Source organism: Manacus candei, unplaced genomic scaffold (assembly GCF_025592945.1).
Source record: "Manacus candei isolate 608988 ecotype Guabito, Panama unplaced genomic scaffold, ASM2559294v1 h1tg000050l, whole genome shotgun sequence".
Lineage (NCBI taxonomy): Eukaryota > Metazoa > Chordata > Aves > Passeriformes > Pipridae > Manacus > Manacus candei.
In genome coordinates, this window is record NW_026138098.1 from 17,523,085 (window position 1) to 17,543,809 (window position 20,725).

The 20,725-nt window shown below is 34.9% G+C and overlaps 1 protein-coding gene across 3 annotated transcripts in view; it reads right to left on the reverse strand.

Moving 5' to 3' along the window:
• Positions 1-1,747: 1,747 nt before the first annotated feature.
• The window catches only part of PCGF5 (polycomb group ring finger 5), a 62,239-nt gene continuing 43,261 nt past the window's right edge, over positions 1,748-20,725 (reverse strand). For 2 of the 3 annotated variants that reach the window (XM_051800596.1, XM_051800595.1), the window contains 7 exons: positions 19,311-19,366; positions 19,129-19,188; positions 18,014-18,162; positions 16,566-16,664; positions 15,451-15,540; positions 13,486-13,545; positions 1,748-11,297 (listed from right to left, as the gene is read on the reverse strand). In XM_051800596.1, the coding sequence (XP_051656556.1) occupies positions 11,250-11,297; positions 13,486-13,545; positions 15,451-15,540; positions 16,566-16,664; positions 18,014-18,162; positions 19,129-19,188; positions 19,311-19,366 (562 nt within the window). In that variant the 3' untranslated portion in view covers positions 1,748-11,249. The remainder of the gene's footprint in view (positions 11,298-13,485; positions 13,546-15,450; positions 15,541-16,565; positions 16,665-18,013; positions 18,163-19,128; positions 19,189-19,310; positions 19,367-20,725) is intronic. The other variant, XM_051800597.1, reaches the window with a different exon arrangement.

Sequence of the window (20,725 nt, forward strand, 5' to 3'; positions counted from 1 at the left end):
TATCTACAAATGTACTTACTGTAGTTATTTGTGTACTGCAGGAGAGGACAGAACTTCACCTATAAATAGTCTAGAAAAGACAGAGTGTTTTTGCATATAAGAATGTTTTCTTTTCCTGTGTGAGTTTAATGGGATAGACGTCAACGCTTTTATGAATTATGAATGCAGCAGTCTTCTTTCTAAATGAAGATGTTGGAAGTGTGCCACTGGAATGAGGTGCTCCTATTACATACTGCCAGCAAATTTCTGTTTCTTTAATGAAACCTAAATTACAAAAGCACTTTTCTTTTGAAAAACATTACTCTTGTCTATAATGACATAGCATATTCTCCTCTAGAATAAAACAGAAAAAATAATCAGGGTAGAAAGCAATCTGAATCACAGTTCTAACAGGGAAATTCATATGCTATGCCCTGATGCAAATAGCTGTTTGTACACCCCCTACCTTCCTCCTTCAATAAAACATAATCCAGGTTTATGACTGATCAGGCATTTGTTACTATTTTTATGCATGGCTTTTTTCCCCCCACAATGATTCTCTTTTTAGCTACTTGAAACAAAGTAATTATTTAAAATAATTTAACCACCAGCATTTTTAATAGAAACCTTGCTTGAGGAAACATTCCTTCCTACTTAGGAGCAGAATTTTGCACTTAGATATGATTCAATTTCTGTTTCAAAAAGAATGTAACAGTATTATGTAGAAGCATTATGTAAAGTTTGGGTTTTTTTTCACTGAGTGACCTTAAGTTTAAAGAACACTTTTAGATGGGAAAGTATTAGTCTATAACCTTTGACAAATCTGAGGTCAAATATCCCACATGAAAAAGGTTTAAAGAAAGACAATGAGGCTGCACTGCTTCATCTGCACAGGTTATACAGCAGCCAGGGGTGCCACAGCTGCTCTTTGCCTGTTAACAGATAACTGCAACTTAACGAACAATTCTTATTTAATCATATGTACATAGTGCCATATACTATATACACCTTCACCTTTTGTGCTCACAAGCAATTATCTTCTGCTGCTAACACGTAGGATTTTACAAGAGGATGCCTCAGATCATTTCAGTTAAATCAGCAGTCCTTTCTATTATTTCTAAATCTGAACCACATCTCCAAGCTCATCTGGTGGTACTGCAGGTTTCACAGTAGCATCTCAGACAAAAGGTACAAGCCCCCTTGAATAACAGCTCATTTGTAAGATATCCTCTAGCTTCCAATTTGCATGCACATTCATTTTACACTACCTTAGAGTTAAAAACAGCCCAACAACATAATAAAGGGTAATCAGAAGGTAAATGCATAGAACAATAAACACTACTGAAACCATGTCAACCCAGAAAAACATCAAAAAGGCAGGGAACAAAAAGGAAAAAAAAATAAAAAGCAGTGAAATTAGGTTAAAAAAAGTGGCAGAAGCTCTATGCGATTATTTTTTTTAAACAGAGCCTCAAACACAGAGTCACATTCTGTAACCCACCTGGTTATATTTTACAAATGGGGTGCAAAATCCAGTTAGCTTTAGTGTGAGGCAGTCTCTGCACCTGTGAAAATTAATGGTAACACTCTATGACATTAACTAGAACAAAATCAGGCCATATGAGTCCCCTCTGACTTTTCTATAATGCATAATATTACTGCATTCTGCTTTATACTCTGCATTTCTGAGTTGATAGTATGTTTGCATGATTAAGATACAAAACTAATAAATGTTTAAATTCAAATATTACTACAAACTAGAGACGAGTCAGATAAAACCAGAGATTTTTTATTGCACAAAATAAATTATATAGAAACAATGCAACAAAACAACTCGTATTGTAGGCTGCACAACAGATGTTACAACATGAATATATTTATTGCTTTGAGAAAGGAGCAATTCAGTGCTAGTAAGCAGATTAGTTATACTTCTTGCTCATCTAGATTTTTCACAAAATTAATCCAACTGGGCTAGAGGCATCTTGCAGCATACGGGTCAGGCCAAATTGTCATTTGTTATCAGCCATTATAAAGGTGCTGTAAACCTTCTTGACATTAGCATGAAGCACTCAATGCAACATCACCAGTACTGAGCCATACAGGTAGTTCATTATTAGAAATATCATTACATACCAGATAAATTGACACACAGAGTTCTAAAGGCCCATTTACAGGGTTTGCATGAGCTGTTTTTTGAAAATAAATCTTGCTTCCAAATGTCGATGCAGCTTTGCACAGGCACGCTTTGCTCTACATCAAGAGGCACGACCACGAGGTTTTGCCAAAAACCCCCAAGTACCAGCACTTCCCTTACCTAATTGTAAAACTGCTCGCTAGTGCCGACAATGACAGGTGTCTTATAATTTTTTCCAGGGCCACACTCAGCTTCTAAGACTAAACACCCCCCCACATTCCTTTGGTAGAACTGGGTGAAATTTACAGTGCTTTTTAAAATACTTCAAAACACAACATATTTGGTTCTTCAAAAGATACAAGCCTGCAATATTGCTATTGCACTCAGATCAAATGGATTTAAGTTTTTCAACTGCTACTTCGTGGACCCTGAGATGTCAACCCTAATGAATTAACACAGAAATTAGCTCTTAACAAAAATTATAAACCAGACAGTGTTCATATAATAAAACAAACACATCAAATGCTGATCAACTGCAAATCTTTGTGTAGCATGCATACAAATAAGAGAATGCCATTTCAAATGTTCATAATCCAAGTGAATTTCTCCCCCAGTTTGAAAAGGACACAAGTATTTAGTCAGCTGAGTTCCTACCAATGAGTTCTACTGCTAGTGTACACACTCAGTGTTGCAAAACTTTTTTACCTGGGTGGTTAATATAAGAATAAATTTAAACAATACTAGCCACCCATGAAAGGAAATCAAGTGAGAAAGTGGGAAGTCTGGGTCGTTTCAAGTCTTAGCTACAAGGACAATTGAAGAAAACCGCTCCACTGAGGTCAAGCTGAACTGAGCAACACAGAGTTAGCCCACAGAGTATATCCCTGTAGAATTCCACTGAAATAAGTAAATAGATTTTGGATTGTACACTAATAACTACAAACAAATATGGTTGCCACTCCTTACTGTACTTTAATAAAATTCTTTGCTTTACTGTTTTTTTTCCCCTGAAGCTGTGTTAATGTATTATGATGAATCAAAATATAGTTAAAAGTGAGGTTTCAAAGAGCTGCAAAATATTACAAGAAATTAATTATTCTAAATTTTAAAAACGTTAAATTCTCAGAAACTTTTGTGATGCAATTATGTTTCATGAATGTACCCAGCAGTAGTTTCCTCTGTAGGAAAGTATTAAACTCGACTAATCTTGCACTCTTTTTCATCCAGGAGAGTGTTTTTTAAATGCTGTAAGTAAAATTCTGTCATCTTTTTATAAAAATGTTTGTAAGCACAGTATATTCAACTAAATAACCAAATATACCCTGAAATGTCCATTAAAACATATACATCACAAAAAACGAGTAGCATTTTTTATACCTATTATGAAGTAGAAAAGTTATAAGGCAGGATGAAGCTAATATTGAAGATGAAAAACAGCACCACCAGCCTAAGTTTTGCAATTAGCTTTCTGCTCAGACACAAAATATATTATCATAGTCAGATACAGTTGATTAAGGTGAGAAATGCATTTAGCCCAGCTGTACTAACTATACAGCTTCACACAGAATAAACAAGATTCCATAAATCAACAGAAAATGCATTTGAGCACGAAAAATAAAAATATGTAAGTGATTCTCTAAGCAGCATTTTGTTTTCTTTTTTTTTCAAAACATTAACATAGATAGATATTGGACTGATTAAATATCTACAAGTGCTTTTCCTTTACAAAAATACATATATTCTTAATAGTAGGATAGACTGTCATTAACAATGACCTGTGTTTTTTTTCACTTCAATTTGAATGATTTATAAGCTAAATTTTACAACCACAAAAAGGTTTATTTGTAATATGATGTTATCACTTTTGACAAAAAGCTTAAAACATTTTATATTTTAAAACAAATTAGCAACATAAGATCACAATATGTTCTATGAGCTCCTAAGTACTGTGAGGGCTGCTTATTAAAAACTGGTAACTACTGATCAAATGCAAGGAAGCATTAGAACATTATTACTGCTCACCATAGGCTCCTTTCTTATCATAACTTGGATCACAGCTTATATAAGGACACTTAAGCCCCCACCCCCAAAAAATCCATTGAGGATAACTCTATATCATCTATTCAGTAGCCTGGAACATCCAACAATTCAGGCTTTGCATTAATTTAAAAAAATGCAAAATATTTTTCTTTCAATAGTTAAGACTGCCATAAGGGAAAAAATGATGCATTGCTTCATGTTTATGCTAAGAAGCTTGTATTTGAGAAAAAAACTACGATCAGTAAGTATTTAGAATGAAATCTTTCAGCCAGCTAAACAATTAAATTGACCGATTACTTTCCAGTTTAGCGAATCACTATCCTGGAAATCAAGATATTTGGATTTCTTTATTCTCTCTGCTTTATACTGCACAAGTATTAGCACGTCTTGCTAATCAATGGTCTCAAATCAAGGACAGCAATACCATTTGCTAAAAAAATAGCTATAAAAATCTGTAAAACATACTTAATATCTTCTCATTATCCTCCAAGTCTGTCCTTTCGACCCTCCAAAATATCACTGAAATACAACTAGAAACCCCAAAAGTAGCTTGGTGACTATTTTGTGCTTTGGAAGGTTTACAGGATTGACAGCACACTGAAGTTTTTGTTAGTTCACAGGCCAGGTATAGCAGACACATCAGTAATGCAAGCCTTTGTGCTTTTCTCTGGGAACATGAGCTAGGACTCAAAGAGCTACTCTATGTTAACCTTTATGCTATTCCTGTTGTGTTTCTCTTTTTCTATTTTGCACTGGAAACTGCTAGGTGTGCCTAACCCTTCAGCTTGGTGACACAGACAACTACCACTGGTTCAGTTCTGCTTGATTGATTCCAGGTGTACCTCTTGACCACTGCACTCCAGGAAAGTGTTGATGCCATGTTCCAAGTCAGCTTCTGAGTGGCTTTACCTTTGGTATTAAATGGGTCCCCTAAAACTATTAGGCAACCAGATTATTCATAAAAGTAGTTTATTTAAAAAAAAACTTGTTTTTTCTGAACAAACTAAATATCTGACAACAAAGACTAACTTTAAATTGATTAGTATGTGGTATTTTTCAGTAAAAAGGGAACATGTTTCATTTTACTGCATCAATATTCAGGAGACAACAGGAACAATACCTACCATACTCAATATTAATACAAAACTGAATTTTAGGAGTAGAATACTATCATAAAATATGGGCCTTGCACTTTGATAATAAATATCTTCACTACAACTTCACTTGTAATAAAAACCTCAGTATGTTAACTAGCAGCAAAATGTTATACTGTTGCAGTGATTTTGTGTATTGTATAGCAAGCTTCCCTCAACTCTTACGTTGCTTTCCACTCACTATCACAAGAAAAAAGGAAAATGCACAACAGCTACTTCTGTTCACCTCATCCTGTCAACTGTCAACCATGTTAGAAGCATTTCCTAAAAATACACATAGAAGTTCTAGTATGAACTTCAAAGAAAAGTATGCATAATGGTTCAGAAAAACAAGCAAAGTCAAACCAATGCCTCTCTTTGGTTAAAATTAATGTAATGGCAAAAACTTCCACTTGTAGACATCTTTCATTCCACAATTCTCCTTTATTCTGAGCTTATAGAACGTGGTCTCCTTCTGCAAGTGCAAAAGATGGCCTAGACATTTCTACCCATCTACAGAGCTCCTCCGTTTCACTGCCACACTCCAGAACCATACAGACCTAAGTTGCTCACTAGAGAATGAAACCATGGCCTTGTTCAACTGTAGTAGCAAGCTACCTGAATTCAAAAGATTTATGGCACATACCTTGGATGGAAGAATCTGTCAGGAATTCATTAATTAATCAAATTCCTATTCTGGAATCTAATGCTTTAATTTGCTCTACAAACAGTGTAGACAGTAGTTAGACAATCAACAGGTAAGTCTGCTTTTGAAGAAAAATATATTAACATTACAAGATCATCTGTTGGAGGACATTCCTACAATGATGTTTCAGCTGAGGTCTGAAGGTCAGACAATCCCTACGGCACAAAATTAGCAGTAAATGTGCAGTTGCAAGCTTTTCACATTTCCTTTAGGGGTGAATCAATCCCCTCATGTCTTGGAATTCATCCTGGAGCACACTCTGGTAGACTGCAATCCTTACTCAAAAAAGTGTCTTTAGCTCAACCCCTTGTGGAAGTATGACCTTGTTCAAACTGGCTATACAGGATTCAAAATGCAGAACTGTGAAAACTGCTGACATCCGTGAGAGCTGCCTGATGAATGAAACCTGTGAGCTGACACCTCATGTGCCATTTTGCCTTTATAATTCCTCAATGTTTTTACTTGTGGGGTATGAAATGGGGTGGGGTATGGGAAAGGGCAAAAGATGTGTAATGACCTAGAATCAGAGGACAGAAGGTGCCTGCTTAGACATTTTAACTGAGAGAAATAATAAGATAACAAAGCAGGAAGTAAAATGAGAGGGGAATATGCTGCATGATATATGCATTTTCGTAGGAAGTAAAGAGATGCCTTCAACCTGCCAGATTAAGTGAAGAAACTGGACTAAGCTCCTGGATAGGCATGTAAGTCTTAACGCCTTGGCACTTTTCCAGGATAAAAATAAGTTTGATCAGTGCATGTAATTGACCAGTATTTTATGTAGCCCCTCTACACACAAGGCTCAATCTGTTTATTTTGAGATTTAGGATTGGCTTTGAACAGCTATCTGTTCTCTAGTATTTCTATCAGACACAGTATCTGGCTGAGCTGGATGCTATTCCTTTCGGTGCAACTCCTCTCAAAAATGTTTTTTTCTGGGGTGTGAATGCCTCTTCTTGTCTTCAGTTACATGAAAACATAAAAAAACTCCACAAATAATAAAGTTCAGTAATTGGTTCAATTAAAGGACTAAACCCTGGCCTACTTTGTTATTCTAGAAAGCAGCAGAAAAGGAAAAACAGTTTATGTCTCTCCCAAGGTCATGTGTAACAGTTATACATGGGAGAGATGAGATGAAACTCTGGACCATTACTTTGTCTGCAGCAGAGAATAAGAGCTTAGCTTCTATCTAAATGGAATGGGATCAATCTCTTTTCTCCTGCAGCTGCAATAGAACTGTTTTCAATAACAGAAAAGTCAAGTCATATTGCTGGAACCTATAGAGGAAAACAGACCAAGATCCAGATTCAAGTGTCCCTTATGCAGAAAATTGAATATTTTCAATATAAAAGTATTTTTCATATAATTAATTTCTACTGAGATAGGGTTTAATTTATCTAAAATGACACATTTCTTTTTATGCTTTTTTCCCCCCGAAAGCTTCTCAATACAGCATGTTTATGAAATATTCTTGCTGAAAACATTAAGACCATAGATAAAATACAGAAGCAAATATTACCCTGTCAAATGCAAATAATGGGCTGAAAAGGTATTCTGTATTAATAATCAGGCACTTTGTTTTGTGTAACATTTTTAGTACAGTAAAAATAATACTTTTATAATTTTTTTTGCATAATAACAGCAAGCTAGCTGAGTATGCACAATATACTTACAGCATTGCATACTCCTCGGACCCAAATCCCAGGTTTCAAGTGAGCAGTACCTACTATAGTGATGAGTCACTTAAGTTATTGTAGTAATCTTATTTGGTATTTAAAAGGAAAAAAAAAGTTTATAGGACTAGGCCTTTAGCTACCGGCAGTGTAGTAACGCACGATGGAAGATACATTTCTTGATTAATCATCTAATTCCATACTGTTTGAGATGTTAGAGGACCTTGTCTGTAAATTCTAGCTTACAGCTTGCTACTAGATAAATGCAGCAATCAGCTATGCTGAACAAAAAGTTGCTTATGACTTTCATTAATGAGTTTTTCAGCTTAAGGGAAAAACAAAGCAGCACCAAATGTGCTAAATAAGAGACAGCAAGGTTAGGTAGCAGTGTGGAATTTTTTAGGTCTTATCCCTCTGCAGCTAGATATTTCTGATATGGGAAAGCCATAGAAACACAGTGGCAGCAACACTTACTTTATATTCCTATGCTTTACAAGCATGCAGTGGTGACACTTTGTCATGGAATGCTCAGACTCTATCCAGGCATCTGCTCTAGGATGGCATATGGTGCAGTCTGAAGGGAATGCTTAGGTACTCATTTCACTTCACCCCATCTTTGGCACACAGGAATCTGCACATGCATTCTCATATTCCTATGGTGCTCAGATAGTCTTAATTGGCACAAATTAATTAAATATGCATATCTGTAGACACATGGCACATATGTACTATATGGGAGAGAAATTTCCTGTAAGGAAGGCAATGCCTGTGCTATACAAGCTGCCCAGTTAAGATATGTATTTCACTGGCACTTCACTGTTATAAAAACTATTAAACTGCAGCAGCACTCGGGCACTGTGCCATCAAATCAGAAATGCATAAAGTGTAGGTGGTTAGCTCATATGCATTTAATGCCACCATTCTTAGCTGGGAACGTTGGTTCAGATCTGTCAGTATTTTCCATGCTTAAAATGAAGATTTGTCTTCTGTAATCTAGTTTTAACTTGCATCAAGAAAATACCATGAGTTAAACCAATGTCCAATTCTGATCGAGAGAATTCATGGTTCTCTGAATTATGAATACAGAAAGTTATCAAACAGTCAAAGAAAGCTTCTATTAGGTGCCTTTCCAAAGCCAACACAAAACAGTGCTATAACAGGGGTCCTGTTAGGTGGATGGATTAAAAACAATGCATTCTCGTCTTTTTAAAACAAGTCTGTTCAAATTTGTCAAAACAGCAAGCTTAATTGCTGAGAAAAAAACTGTGCCCTGAACCAAGCAGAAATTATGCTTAAGCATCCTACCATTAGCTTTGTGATAAACTGAAACAGGTGTTTTATGTCAAGTGAATCTACAGTGAAAATTCTGGTATAAAAACAGGGGAAATATATAAAAACTGTAAGGTGTCATTTCTATGTGCATGTAAATATTTACAAATAATATCCTATTTCAACTGTACAAAACAACTATGTATACTAAAGAGAAAAATGATTTTCAATCAGAATGCATGCTTTGCTCTTCCAAGCTGCTCCATGAGGAGGACCTCTATATACAGAAAGAATCTATTTTTCCCCACAGGCTCTGCAGAGAAGGGCCCTGCCTTCACGGAAAATCTTCTTTCTGTCAAGTAGCACATCACAGACTAGGTGGGCAAAAAGATGACTGCTCCCTGCAGCCAGTACATGCACCCCTTCCCATGAACATGTGCCTGTATCAGCCAGCACACTGCCTGCAGAAAGGGGCAGAAGCTTCCTTAACATTTCGCTTCCCCAGTCCCACTGGCACCTGCACAATATGTGCAAACTTGACCTGCAATAGCAGGTTTCCTAAACAGACTGCTACCGACAGCATCTTTACTTCTGCGTTGTCATACGGGCTTTGGCGTGCAGTGGTAGAATTCAACCCGCCTATGTATGATGTTCCTAAAGTCATCAATGTTAGAACCCCTAACAACATTAAAGGGGCTGGATTTAATCCACAACATGCTTATTTCTCCTACAGAACTTACTAATGTACAGGGACATACACTAACAAAAGATTTACAGCCTTGCATCCATCTTTTACACTTGATCCCAAGAAAGAATTTTCACTTTGTCTAAGAACGACCAGTTCACTCTACAGTAGCTTCTGAAAAATTAATTTGGTTCCTTTTTGCTGTATGCAAAAGGCATAAAGAAAGTAAATAGCTATCTACAACACTAGCAGGCATCTATTAAGTAGAAATTACATAAAGTTACTGAACTATAAGTATCTCCAGAGAACCTGAAGAGAAAAACTCAACTAACTATTAAGCAGAGTAAAGACAATGGAAGACTACAGAAAACATACACATTGCTATGCTCCCTGCAACATTACCAAAAAACCCAATAAAATTTCCATACTAGAACCATTATGCTTACAATATCTAAGGCAACAATCACTTTTTATCCAGCACTACCAGGTCTTAGGAAAAAAGATGACCTGAACAATTATATTGGTCAGACTGCTTATCTTCAGTATTGCATTACCTCTAATTTTATGGAAATAGTTTTATGATGTGACTTTAACTAATGAAAATTTCTGTAATGAATTCTAAACTCCAGATAGTTGCAAGAGGTACAATATGTAATTAAAGCCATATATTATTTTTGTTTTCGCATACTATAGACCTCCATCCAATCTTAAAAGGAAATGCTTATTATGAGAGGTAATAATTATGTAAAATTTTGCCTTGCTTGTAATTTTGTAGTGAAATTTATTTGTTCCATAGACATTTATATTATTTTAGCTTCATTTTTGTGGAAGCTTAATTAGAAGAAATGTAATCTGACCAGAAGCCATTTTCCAAAAATAGGTAGTATCCCAAATTCCAATCTTCAGGGAAACAATAGAAAAGTGCAATCACAAAGGCTGCAATGCTTTTAAGCAATATTAGTAGAACCTATTTAGAAGATTTAAAATCACTATTTTGAATTATCATGTTCTACACCTCTTGTTAAGTGTAATTAATCTTCATTCACTGCAAAAGGACTGTTGCACGCTCATGAGTGAGCTATACCTGGACCCATGAGAACCTTATCAAGAAAAAGGTAGTGGCCCAACCACCACATTTCTAAATATATTTTCTATACAAAATATTGTCAAGGTATAATCCTTAGTTATTTTTACAGTACTCTATGATTTAAACAACAATATTCAGTAAAATAGTAAGTGTGTGAAACTGCAACACCACATGGAATGAGCACTTTGCCATTTTGATAATGTAATCAATATTAGGACCAGAAAAATTTTCTAACACGCAAGCAAAAATATTCCATAGTTTTTGAATCTTGACTGTACACTTCATGATTTTGGCTATGATTTGCAGCACACCCTTAAGATACACGAATATCTTATGCACATTTCAGTAGCAGAATGGCACTTGGCTTGCTCTAATAGAAACAACAGAGATGCAACTGACACTTTTAAGAAAGACAATGTCCTTATTTGCATGCTGAAAATCTGGCTGTGTCCCCCCAATCCAGGCACATCCATTCATTGTGCAATCTGTCGATGGGTAAACAAATAGTGCAGGATTCATCTCAGTGGGATCTGGCCCTTTGGTCTAACCGAAGTCAATTCTAGGTCGATACTGAAGTACCATGGGGTAAGACTGAAAACAAAAGCAAGGGGAAAACAACAACAAAAACAGAGAAAGCATGAAGACATAATTCATAAAGAAAATGCAATTAAAAACTGCCTTAAGAATAGCCAAAGCTTATCCCTAAGACACAAATACATAACAGTTTTATTTATATGAAACGATTCCATACGACAGTTAAATACATACCCGTACCTCAAATCTATTAGCTATTTGTCACTGATACAAAATTTCTCTATCTGCTTTCATATATTTCAATACTTTTATTTTATTACATATATACTTGGAGTGCTCAAACAACTCTTACTTCTGTGTTGCTGTGCTTGATAAAAATCAAACTTGAAATTTTTTACTTTCTAAACTGAAGTATATTTACAGGTGATGTACTTTGTTTGAATTTTTATATTTACAGAGGTTCCATAGCTATACTATAAAAATAAAAAGACATCAAATTGGTGTCAGCTGATTTTCTGAGAGAAGATGGCTAACTTTTCCCCCAAATCCAAACTCCTTAATCTCACATCTAGTGATACATTTTTATTAGTTTCTACTGAAAAAAAAAAAAAAGGCAAATAAACTACTTCTTGGATCCCTGAATTGGACAAAACTGTTGCGAAACGAAAGGCAACACTGGGTGGGTTTCCCAAAAGGGCTGTAGAACACCTGGGCACTTGTTGCTCAAAGTGTCGTCATACTAAATGTCTTATTTTTTCAGCCTGTCAGCATTTCATTTAAGTCTAAAGTTTTCCTCTTAACTTCAAGAGGGTACTGGATGTTTTCTATAGCATATAACCCTGGAAAATCTCATCGGCTCAGCAGCTGTATGGGTTTAAATACTTCTCTGCCACAGAACAGAGGAATAAAGCTAATTTAAAGTTTTTTAATTGTAAATTTGGAAGTACACAGAATTATTACAGAAGCTATCAATGAAACCAGAAATATTTTGCTGCATTCAAATGCAATAGAGATGAAGAAACAGAGATATAGCTTCAGAGACCTATATGGGTTAATAAACTTTCCATGCCATGGGAGTGAAATGATCACGAGAAATAAATGTGATCACATTTGCAGAGGATTTACAAACTGGAGTGTAGAGAAATCACAACCTAAACCAAGAGGTATTAACAGTACCAGGAGTATTGTGCATGTGCAATTAACAAACTTTTATCTGTAGTACCATAAACTACTTGTCTTTTATCATTTTTTTATTTGCACAGGATATGACTACCATATTATTTAAATGCTATTTTACATGGTTTTCACCTTGATTATATAAATTGTCTGTAGAAGTACGCAAATCATATTGGAAATGCACACAGGCAGAGACAGAGCAGTCACCTCATTGAATTGCCAAGTAAACCAGTGAGGCTCAGTGTCTTTGCAAACAAAATTCCAAAACTGTACAAATAAAATGCACTATGCTGGAACAATTCTAATTACTGAAGTAAACATGAGTATAGCAGGTTGCTCCCATTGGTAGTGGGCAGTGACCCTCTATCACTTGCTTTAATTTTTTACTCATGCAAAAATATTATTTCAAACTTGCAAAGTAATTAGAATGAAGTTCAAATAAAAATTTTCAATGAGGAAACTGAAATATCATTTCAAATAGGTATGAACCAGATTGGTCAATGAAACTTAGAAATCAGCTTCAGTTTGCAGGTTCTGTAGGTTTTGTTTTGTTATATAGTCTAGAGATTAAGGCATTATTCCATTTCTAATTTTAAAATATGTGAAAGAAATATAGTTTACAAAAATCTAACATTTCTTTACTCCATTAAAAAGGACATATGAATTCCCATAAAGAGATGAAACCAATGTTGTCTCCTTTGATTCACATTCTTCAGTTCTGATTCCTTGTCAGTGACTGCCCAACGCTGTTTAGTTAGAAGGATGAGATAGGAAGAGGTAGATACTCTTTGAGACTGATATGAATATCACCCTACACAAGGGTATCTCTCCATTAAAAAAACCCAAAACAGCCTAATGTAAAGTAAAAGAAACTCCTAAACCTTTTGAATGGACTGTGTTTATTCATTCAATAAAGCTTGCACTGAGGGAACGAAAATGCTCAGGCCTCGCTCACAGAGTTTTAGCACTTCTTAGTGAGGAATTATAAAAACTCCACAAATTGAATTCCAATTGAAGTGCTGACAGGACCTTAATGACTGTAATATGTACAGTCGTGAGTGCCTCTTACCTGATAAAAAGTGCCATCCTGTGAGCAGACTTGCGAAGATGAGCAGTTCTGACACCGAAACTGCGAAGGAGATGATTTTCTGATCAGATAAGAGGCATTCACAGCTGGACATACACATTTACCATTTAGTGAATTCATTTTTTTTTTTAATTTTCAAATTTAAAGATCACAATTAACTTACTTATTTAAAAACAGGAAAGACTTCTCTAATGAATAAATGGACATTTTCCCTTTACTTGTCTACCTCATGTAACGTCCATAGGTATGCCAGTAAAAGCTCATGGTCAATAGTACCAAAGATGCATATAACAGACTTATTTGATCTTCATTCAGAAGAAGATGTTGTTAATTAACTACCATTGCAACTTCATTAAGAAAAAAAAAATCATAGAAGCCTATATACTACTGGATTTCTTACCAGCACAGTTTAATTTTTACAGGTTTTAGTCATCTCTGACTTCAGGGGAGCGATTTAAAACTACATAAAAGATGAACACATACTGTGTGTATGTAAATGCAACTTACAAACTTAATCAAGAGTTGTCAACTCTTACATTCACTTAATGTTAAAAGCTATAGTTCTGAGATTTTTGAAAAAATTTCATCAGTACAAATGTCTTTTTTGTCAAAATGATAGCTATTGTTGCTTCCAATACAATACATCTGCCAAAAGTCCATTTGTAGGCAGGTGCTGCAGGACGAAATGTCATGAAAAAATTCCATTATCATTAGTTTTTGCCTCAACACTTCCTAATAGTACTGCCAATGCTAACAAAAATACAGAATGGCAAGCCAAAAAAACACCCACTGGTTTCAAGACAGTACTGGAAAAAATACTACTTAAAGCTCCCTTATTCGTGCAATATTGTGGTTTCAGTAATGATCAAATTTCAGTGCAATATTACTTTCAAATTTCATGAATACTTGCTTATATACACTAACTTCTCTAATTCCCATCAAAATCTATCCTCCCCCCCACCGCTTCAGATTAAGGTAAAACTTTGAGAAACTTGTGAATTGTTAACTCCACAGTGTGTTTAATTCTCTGTCTTCTCTGTCCGTGCCCCAGTGCTTTTTATTCTGAGCACTAGGGTGCTTAAAACAAAAAAGAAAAAGAATACAGCAAGTTTGGAATCTTCTACAGATCATTACATTAAGATATGTTAAATGCTTAATCTTAGCTGCACTCCAATTTAGCCTCCACTAATAATGACAGACAACAACCCTGTATATACTACAAAGCAATGAAGACTGAAGAACAATCCACAGTCGCACACAAATGAATGTATAAAAGAAAGGGAAACAAAGGGGATATGACTTCTAACCAAAAAAATTAAATATACAAGGCAATATAAGGGCTACTAAATCAAACTGAGGATCAGACCTGAAAAAAAGTCTGTAAAAAGGTTAAATATTGCAATTCAAAAATATACACACGCGGCAAGGAAAACCCATTTGGCTGTTATCTGGATGTCAGTGTTAAACAGCACATCTAAAAAAAATGTGTGTAGTATTAACAGAAACAGTAATAAAACAATTAGATCTCACCAATAATTTTCCAGAGTCACTTTCAGTCTACTGACTGAATAAAGCAGGTTCTTACTGGATCTGCTGGATGCAGATTCGCCAACTATTGTAACTCAAAAAGTCACCAAAAGCACATTTGCAGGAAAAAAGCAAGCACTTGGGTTTTCAGACACTTGATTTAAAACTCAGAGCAGAACCTGCATATGAACATTGTATATCTGCTACTTTGAAGTTTCAGAATCTACACAATACATGTGCTGCAGGGTTTCCCTCACAGAGTTTTACATAAGAAATCCAGAAAACATGTGAAAGGTATTTTTAAGTAAGGGTTTTTTGAAGGGTCATAGAATATATTCTTGGACCAAGTGCTGAAAGCACGTATACCATCTATAATAAATATACCAAAACATCATTTATTTATAATGTAACAGTATTTACGTTTTCGCCTCTTAGTCTCCATCTTGTCATATAGATGAATTCCATAGTATGATCCTTCCCCATAATTTCTCCGTTGCATAGTACATCCAGCTTAAAATGTAAGAGAACAAACAGTGAGATAAAGGGATGCAAAATTTTAATATCTAAATGAACTCCTAAGTTCATCTCAGAGTTAATCCCTCAACTTCTATCGTTATACAACAATTCCATCAGACATGTCTATCAAACCTGGATGAATACAACATGCTGACAATATGCCATTTTGTACACTACCATTCGACTTTATTTTTTTCACTTTTGTGTTTTCATTTGAAGTGTGAACAGAAGGAAGTCTGCCAATGAGGTAGGAAATCACCAGTAGACAAACATTCCCTATATTTAGCAATACTACACAGTATCTGTTCGAAGAAAGAGACTTTTGCTGTATTTTGAAGACCACCTTACTACGCCAATGCTCTTTCAAATTCAAAGATACAAACGAGAAGTACTGTAATTGTCATATAAAAAATAAATTATAGTTAAAAAAATTAGTTTAAAAATAACCTATAAATTACAAATAAAAAGCACTTCCAAGTATACAAACATTCACTAACTGAAAGCAAAAGACAGAGAAAAATAATCATCTTATTATGAAAAATTTTTAGTTCAAACTGTATTATAGCACCTTACGGCTACGCACCACTGAAAATGTTTGACAATATTTTGATTACTAGAGCTATAATGTTTTTCTGTTTTTTAGATGAAGAAAAGCATTTTGAGGTAAACAGATTCTTTGTAACACAAGCCATTAAGGTGCCAGACAGATAAAATAACAAAGCCAAATGACACCAAAAAGGCTGGTCAGCATGTCCTGACACTGTGACAAACTCCTGGGCATAGCAATACACATGTGCACCTAACCTAACTCAGCCTCATCCCTGACCAAAGCTGGGAGGCTGCAGTTCATGGAGTCATTGGCTCCAGTAAGAGAACTGGTTGAAGAAACAGTCTGTCCTTCAGTCTAAATTCCTGTATCCTTGGAAAGAGGGGAAGCAGGTTCAAATATGATTACATTTTGAAGGAATGTATTATGTTGCAGGGAAATAAAAATAAAAGCATTTTTCTTTCAAATGTACCTCATAAGAACTTGGAAGTTTTAATTTTAAGCTGAGAAACTTTTTGATAGTTCCCACAGTCACTCGAGTAGAACAGCGGATAAATTTCTTCATTAAACCCTAAAGCAACAGCAAAAAATCAGGAAAACCATGTTAGAAATTCTGGAAAACAAGAGCAATCATTAGTGCAAGAACAGCTGTAACTGATAATTTTTTCAACCAGTAATCAATTTTAGTGCACCCTCTTCTAATCCATAATGGCACCATAGGTTCAATTTTTTGGCAAAATTTAAAAGATGACAAACAAGTTCATTTCACCCATCTCTGGTTCTAAAAAAATGTCAAAAAGATACCAAAGGGAGGAAAGATAAAAACCAAAGCCCAGCTACCATAAAACCACAAAAAGCCCCAGAAGAACTTAAATAATCTACGTGTTTGCATTAGTAACACTCGGGTTTAAACAAATGTTGCATTTCTTTGAATTTTTTCAGTCCTTGAGAGAAAAAGGAAGTAAAGACATTCTGAAATAATCTAGGTAAAATACAGAGAAGCTACAAATCAGACGTGATCTATTACCATAGATTCTGTGATCCAGAGCCTAATAGCTTTGATTCAACAGGAAGACTGGAAACCTGAGACTCTCACATGGTGATGGAGACACAGATTTCTCACTGTATATAGCATAAACAAAGTGATAACATATAGGTATGTTTTCCTGATGAATCAAAATTTTCTTACTGTGTTACAAACTTCCAAAATTATACATGTAACATATCACACAGAAAATATAAGTAATTTTATTAGAAAAATTCTTTATATTTTTTAAAAATTCTTGTATTTGTATTTTAATAAAATATTATTAAAATCTAAGGGGATTTCTAAAGACTTTTTTCCAGACTCAATATCATTAAGTAAAACTCTTCAAGAACAGCAACTAAATATCCCTAATTCTTACAACAGCAGTTGGCAGGTATTACTCTACACAGTTTGCAGATGGAGGTGACCTGCCCAAGGCCACAGACAACACATCTGTGTCAGAATCAGGTTTACAGCTCGGAAGATCTGGATCCCAGTCATTCAGTGCACAACATATCTGAAAAGCAAGTTCATGCTGGCATGTTAAGACAGTAATCCTGAAAGTATGAGGCAGCTCACCTACAGCTAGCTTTACAAATACCTCTGTGGTATGCTGTAATCTGTTGTGTAATGCAGTTATATACCATCAAGGCTGTAGACTACAAAACTATAATCCATACACACAAAAAACTCCACAGTCACAGATGAATTTCTGTATGGAACTCTGTTTTTTAAAAAATTCCAAGATGCATCAAAATGCCTCATATAGAATGACTAAATAAGTGTGGAAGTCACCACACTAAGGTTTATTGTTAATGGCTATAAAATTATTTGGTTCCTATAAGATGCTATTCTGCCATCAATAACAACAGCACAGATTGTTTACTACTCACTTTGACTACATTATCTCCTGACTGCCCATTGTTGCGCAAACAGTCGAGGCAGATAGCAATCTGTGGGTCACTCCTGTGATAGTCTTTATCTTCTTCATTTTCATCACACTCCTCATCTACTTTGGGTTTATCAGCTTTTGGACTTTCATCTGTAAAATATGAAGATCAAATTATTTAAGTGTAAAAGTCAGAAATGTCTATACTTCATATAAATATTTTCTAAGTATTTTTAAAACTGAACAGATATACACTACATAGTATGAGGTAGTAAACAAATCTAATTTCATCTAAACTGTTCTTCAGTTCTTTATTTAATTATATAACAGAGAAAATAACCTTGTCCCTTACAATGGATGCCAAATGCAAATCATCAAAACTAGTGAGAAAGAAAATTATATGTTATGAGGTAGAAAGGAAGATATAAACAAGTGAGTGCAGAAGAGTATTACAAGATGTTTACTTGACAGTTATCCTTTACTGAAAAGAGCTATTTCTTTAACTTAGCAGAGCCTTTCAAAAGTTCTTCAAAATCATATCAAATAGGCTGTGGTATCAAAAACTTGTCAAGTTAAAGGGGCATTAAAACAGTTGGATGTAGTCCTCACTTAGTACCTCAATACTGAGTTTTCAAACTTCATGGGTCAATTACAAAAAAAAAAAACCCCAACAACAATATTGTGGAATCTATATAAAACAATTGTTTAGCATGTGTGGAAAGCTGTTTTACTACTTGTCGTAACTAATTCTTGACAACCTCCTACTTAACAGATGGTCACATTCAGTAACAGAAAGTAATCTGTAAAAACTCTGTAAAAAAAAAATCTGTATCTTGCCGTATTAAGAAAATTAAGAATTTAACTGGGAAATTATGAGTGTTTGAAGTGAGAGCATAGGGAAATGCAAACAAAAATAATGGTAAAACAGTCAGTGTTTGTAAAACAACTGGTTAATAGATAAGCAGCCCATGAGGGCCCACACTACACTTACACAGATTTGCTACAAGCTTCTGTAGTACCATGAATTCAGTAAAAACAACGTACTTGTGTAAGTGAACAAACAGGTCTTAATGAACAATGTTACTTAACACAGAGATGAGAAAGAGAAAAAATCATCACCTTGTCCATTTTCTTGAGGTTTGTTTTTCTTCCAAAATTCAATCTCTCGCTGCAGTTCCTCTAGTTAATACCAAAGAACAGTAATGTGAATTTTTTAATCAATAATACAGGTATGTAATCAGAAATAGCCATATTCCCTCCATCAACCCAAGCAGGTACCCAAAACCAAGTGAGAAACTTACGTTCTCGAAGTCCAGGCACCAACTTAAATATAATTTCCTCTAAGGTGTTATCCAGCCTTTCAGAGGGAAAAAATACATTTCACATTAAATGGAAACTAGCATTTTAAGTATTTTTAGTGTTTAAGTAACAAAAACTTTTGAATAATAAAATGAGTTGCATTTTTCTGATAAATAATAAATCCTGTCAAAGCCAACTGACTTTAGCTTGAGAGGCAACATGCATCAAAGCTTATCTTAATCACCTCTTAAAGGGATTTATTTTAAGAAATTTATTTTTCAATGTATAAGAACAACAATGAAACAAATGAGGAAAAATACTTTACTCTAAAATTTTTATTGTTTGAATTTGTATTACGTGCAAACATTCATGTTACTAAAAGGGACAGACTGGAAAAGTAGTATCCAACTTTAAGGTCCAGCTCATGAAAAGTAAGCATGAAAATTATAAACTACATTATCATATTAAGTGTTCAAGTGCTTTGGTAATAAGCCTGTTATGAAAATCTGAACAAGCTATTCCCTGCTCACTACACCACAGACAAACCGATCTTGGCAGGATAAAGAAGACCACAGAGCATCCTTGCTGCTCTGACTTGACAGTTCTCAGTACCCGTAATTAATTGGAACTATTGAAATCTGCCATGAGTTTGTATATCAGAAGACAGAACACAGCACAGGTATGTCCTTTGATACCCAGATATCAGTGCCAAAACTAGTTATTACAGTCCCAACCACTGGACACAGTGAAGTTACCTTTGCTGCTGAAGCTAAAATACTTTTCTTTCCTTTTCTCTGAATTTAACCTACTCTCCTATCCCTTTAATTGATCATCTGCTTTCTAGTTCCGCTTCCTCTCCCTGTCTTTCTTATTCTTCAGCTTCCTCTGTATTTCGTTCTGTTTCCTTTTTCTTTCTCTTCTTTGCTCTCTGTCTCATTTCTTGTGAACAGAAACTCCCACTGCCCACAGCCTAAACAAAAACCCAGGACAAAACAAAACACAAAGTAATATGGCCAGAGAAATTAAGTACCTTGAAATTTAGCAATGCCTACAATCCATTTTAATGGATAACAATTATCTTCTTATAATACATATATGAGTATTGAAGGTTTTCTTCTTTACAGAACTTGTACTTCAAAGTAATTTACAGAATTTGTATTTCAAAGTTTACAATTAGACCTATTACCCAAACGTCACGTTCTGAGACTAGTTCCCTGTGGTATCGAGCAATGGATATAATCATACCATAAGAATATTCATGTCTAAGCTACAACCATAATCCATTTTTTAATTGCTTCTTCTTACAAGGACAACAAAAAGGAAAAATCATCAGGTGAAACATACCTCCACTAAAACAAAGTAGCACAGAGAGCTACTTTGAGCACACCACTTTCTCATGGATAAGAAGGAAACAAAA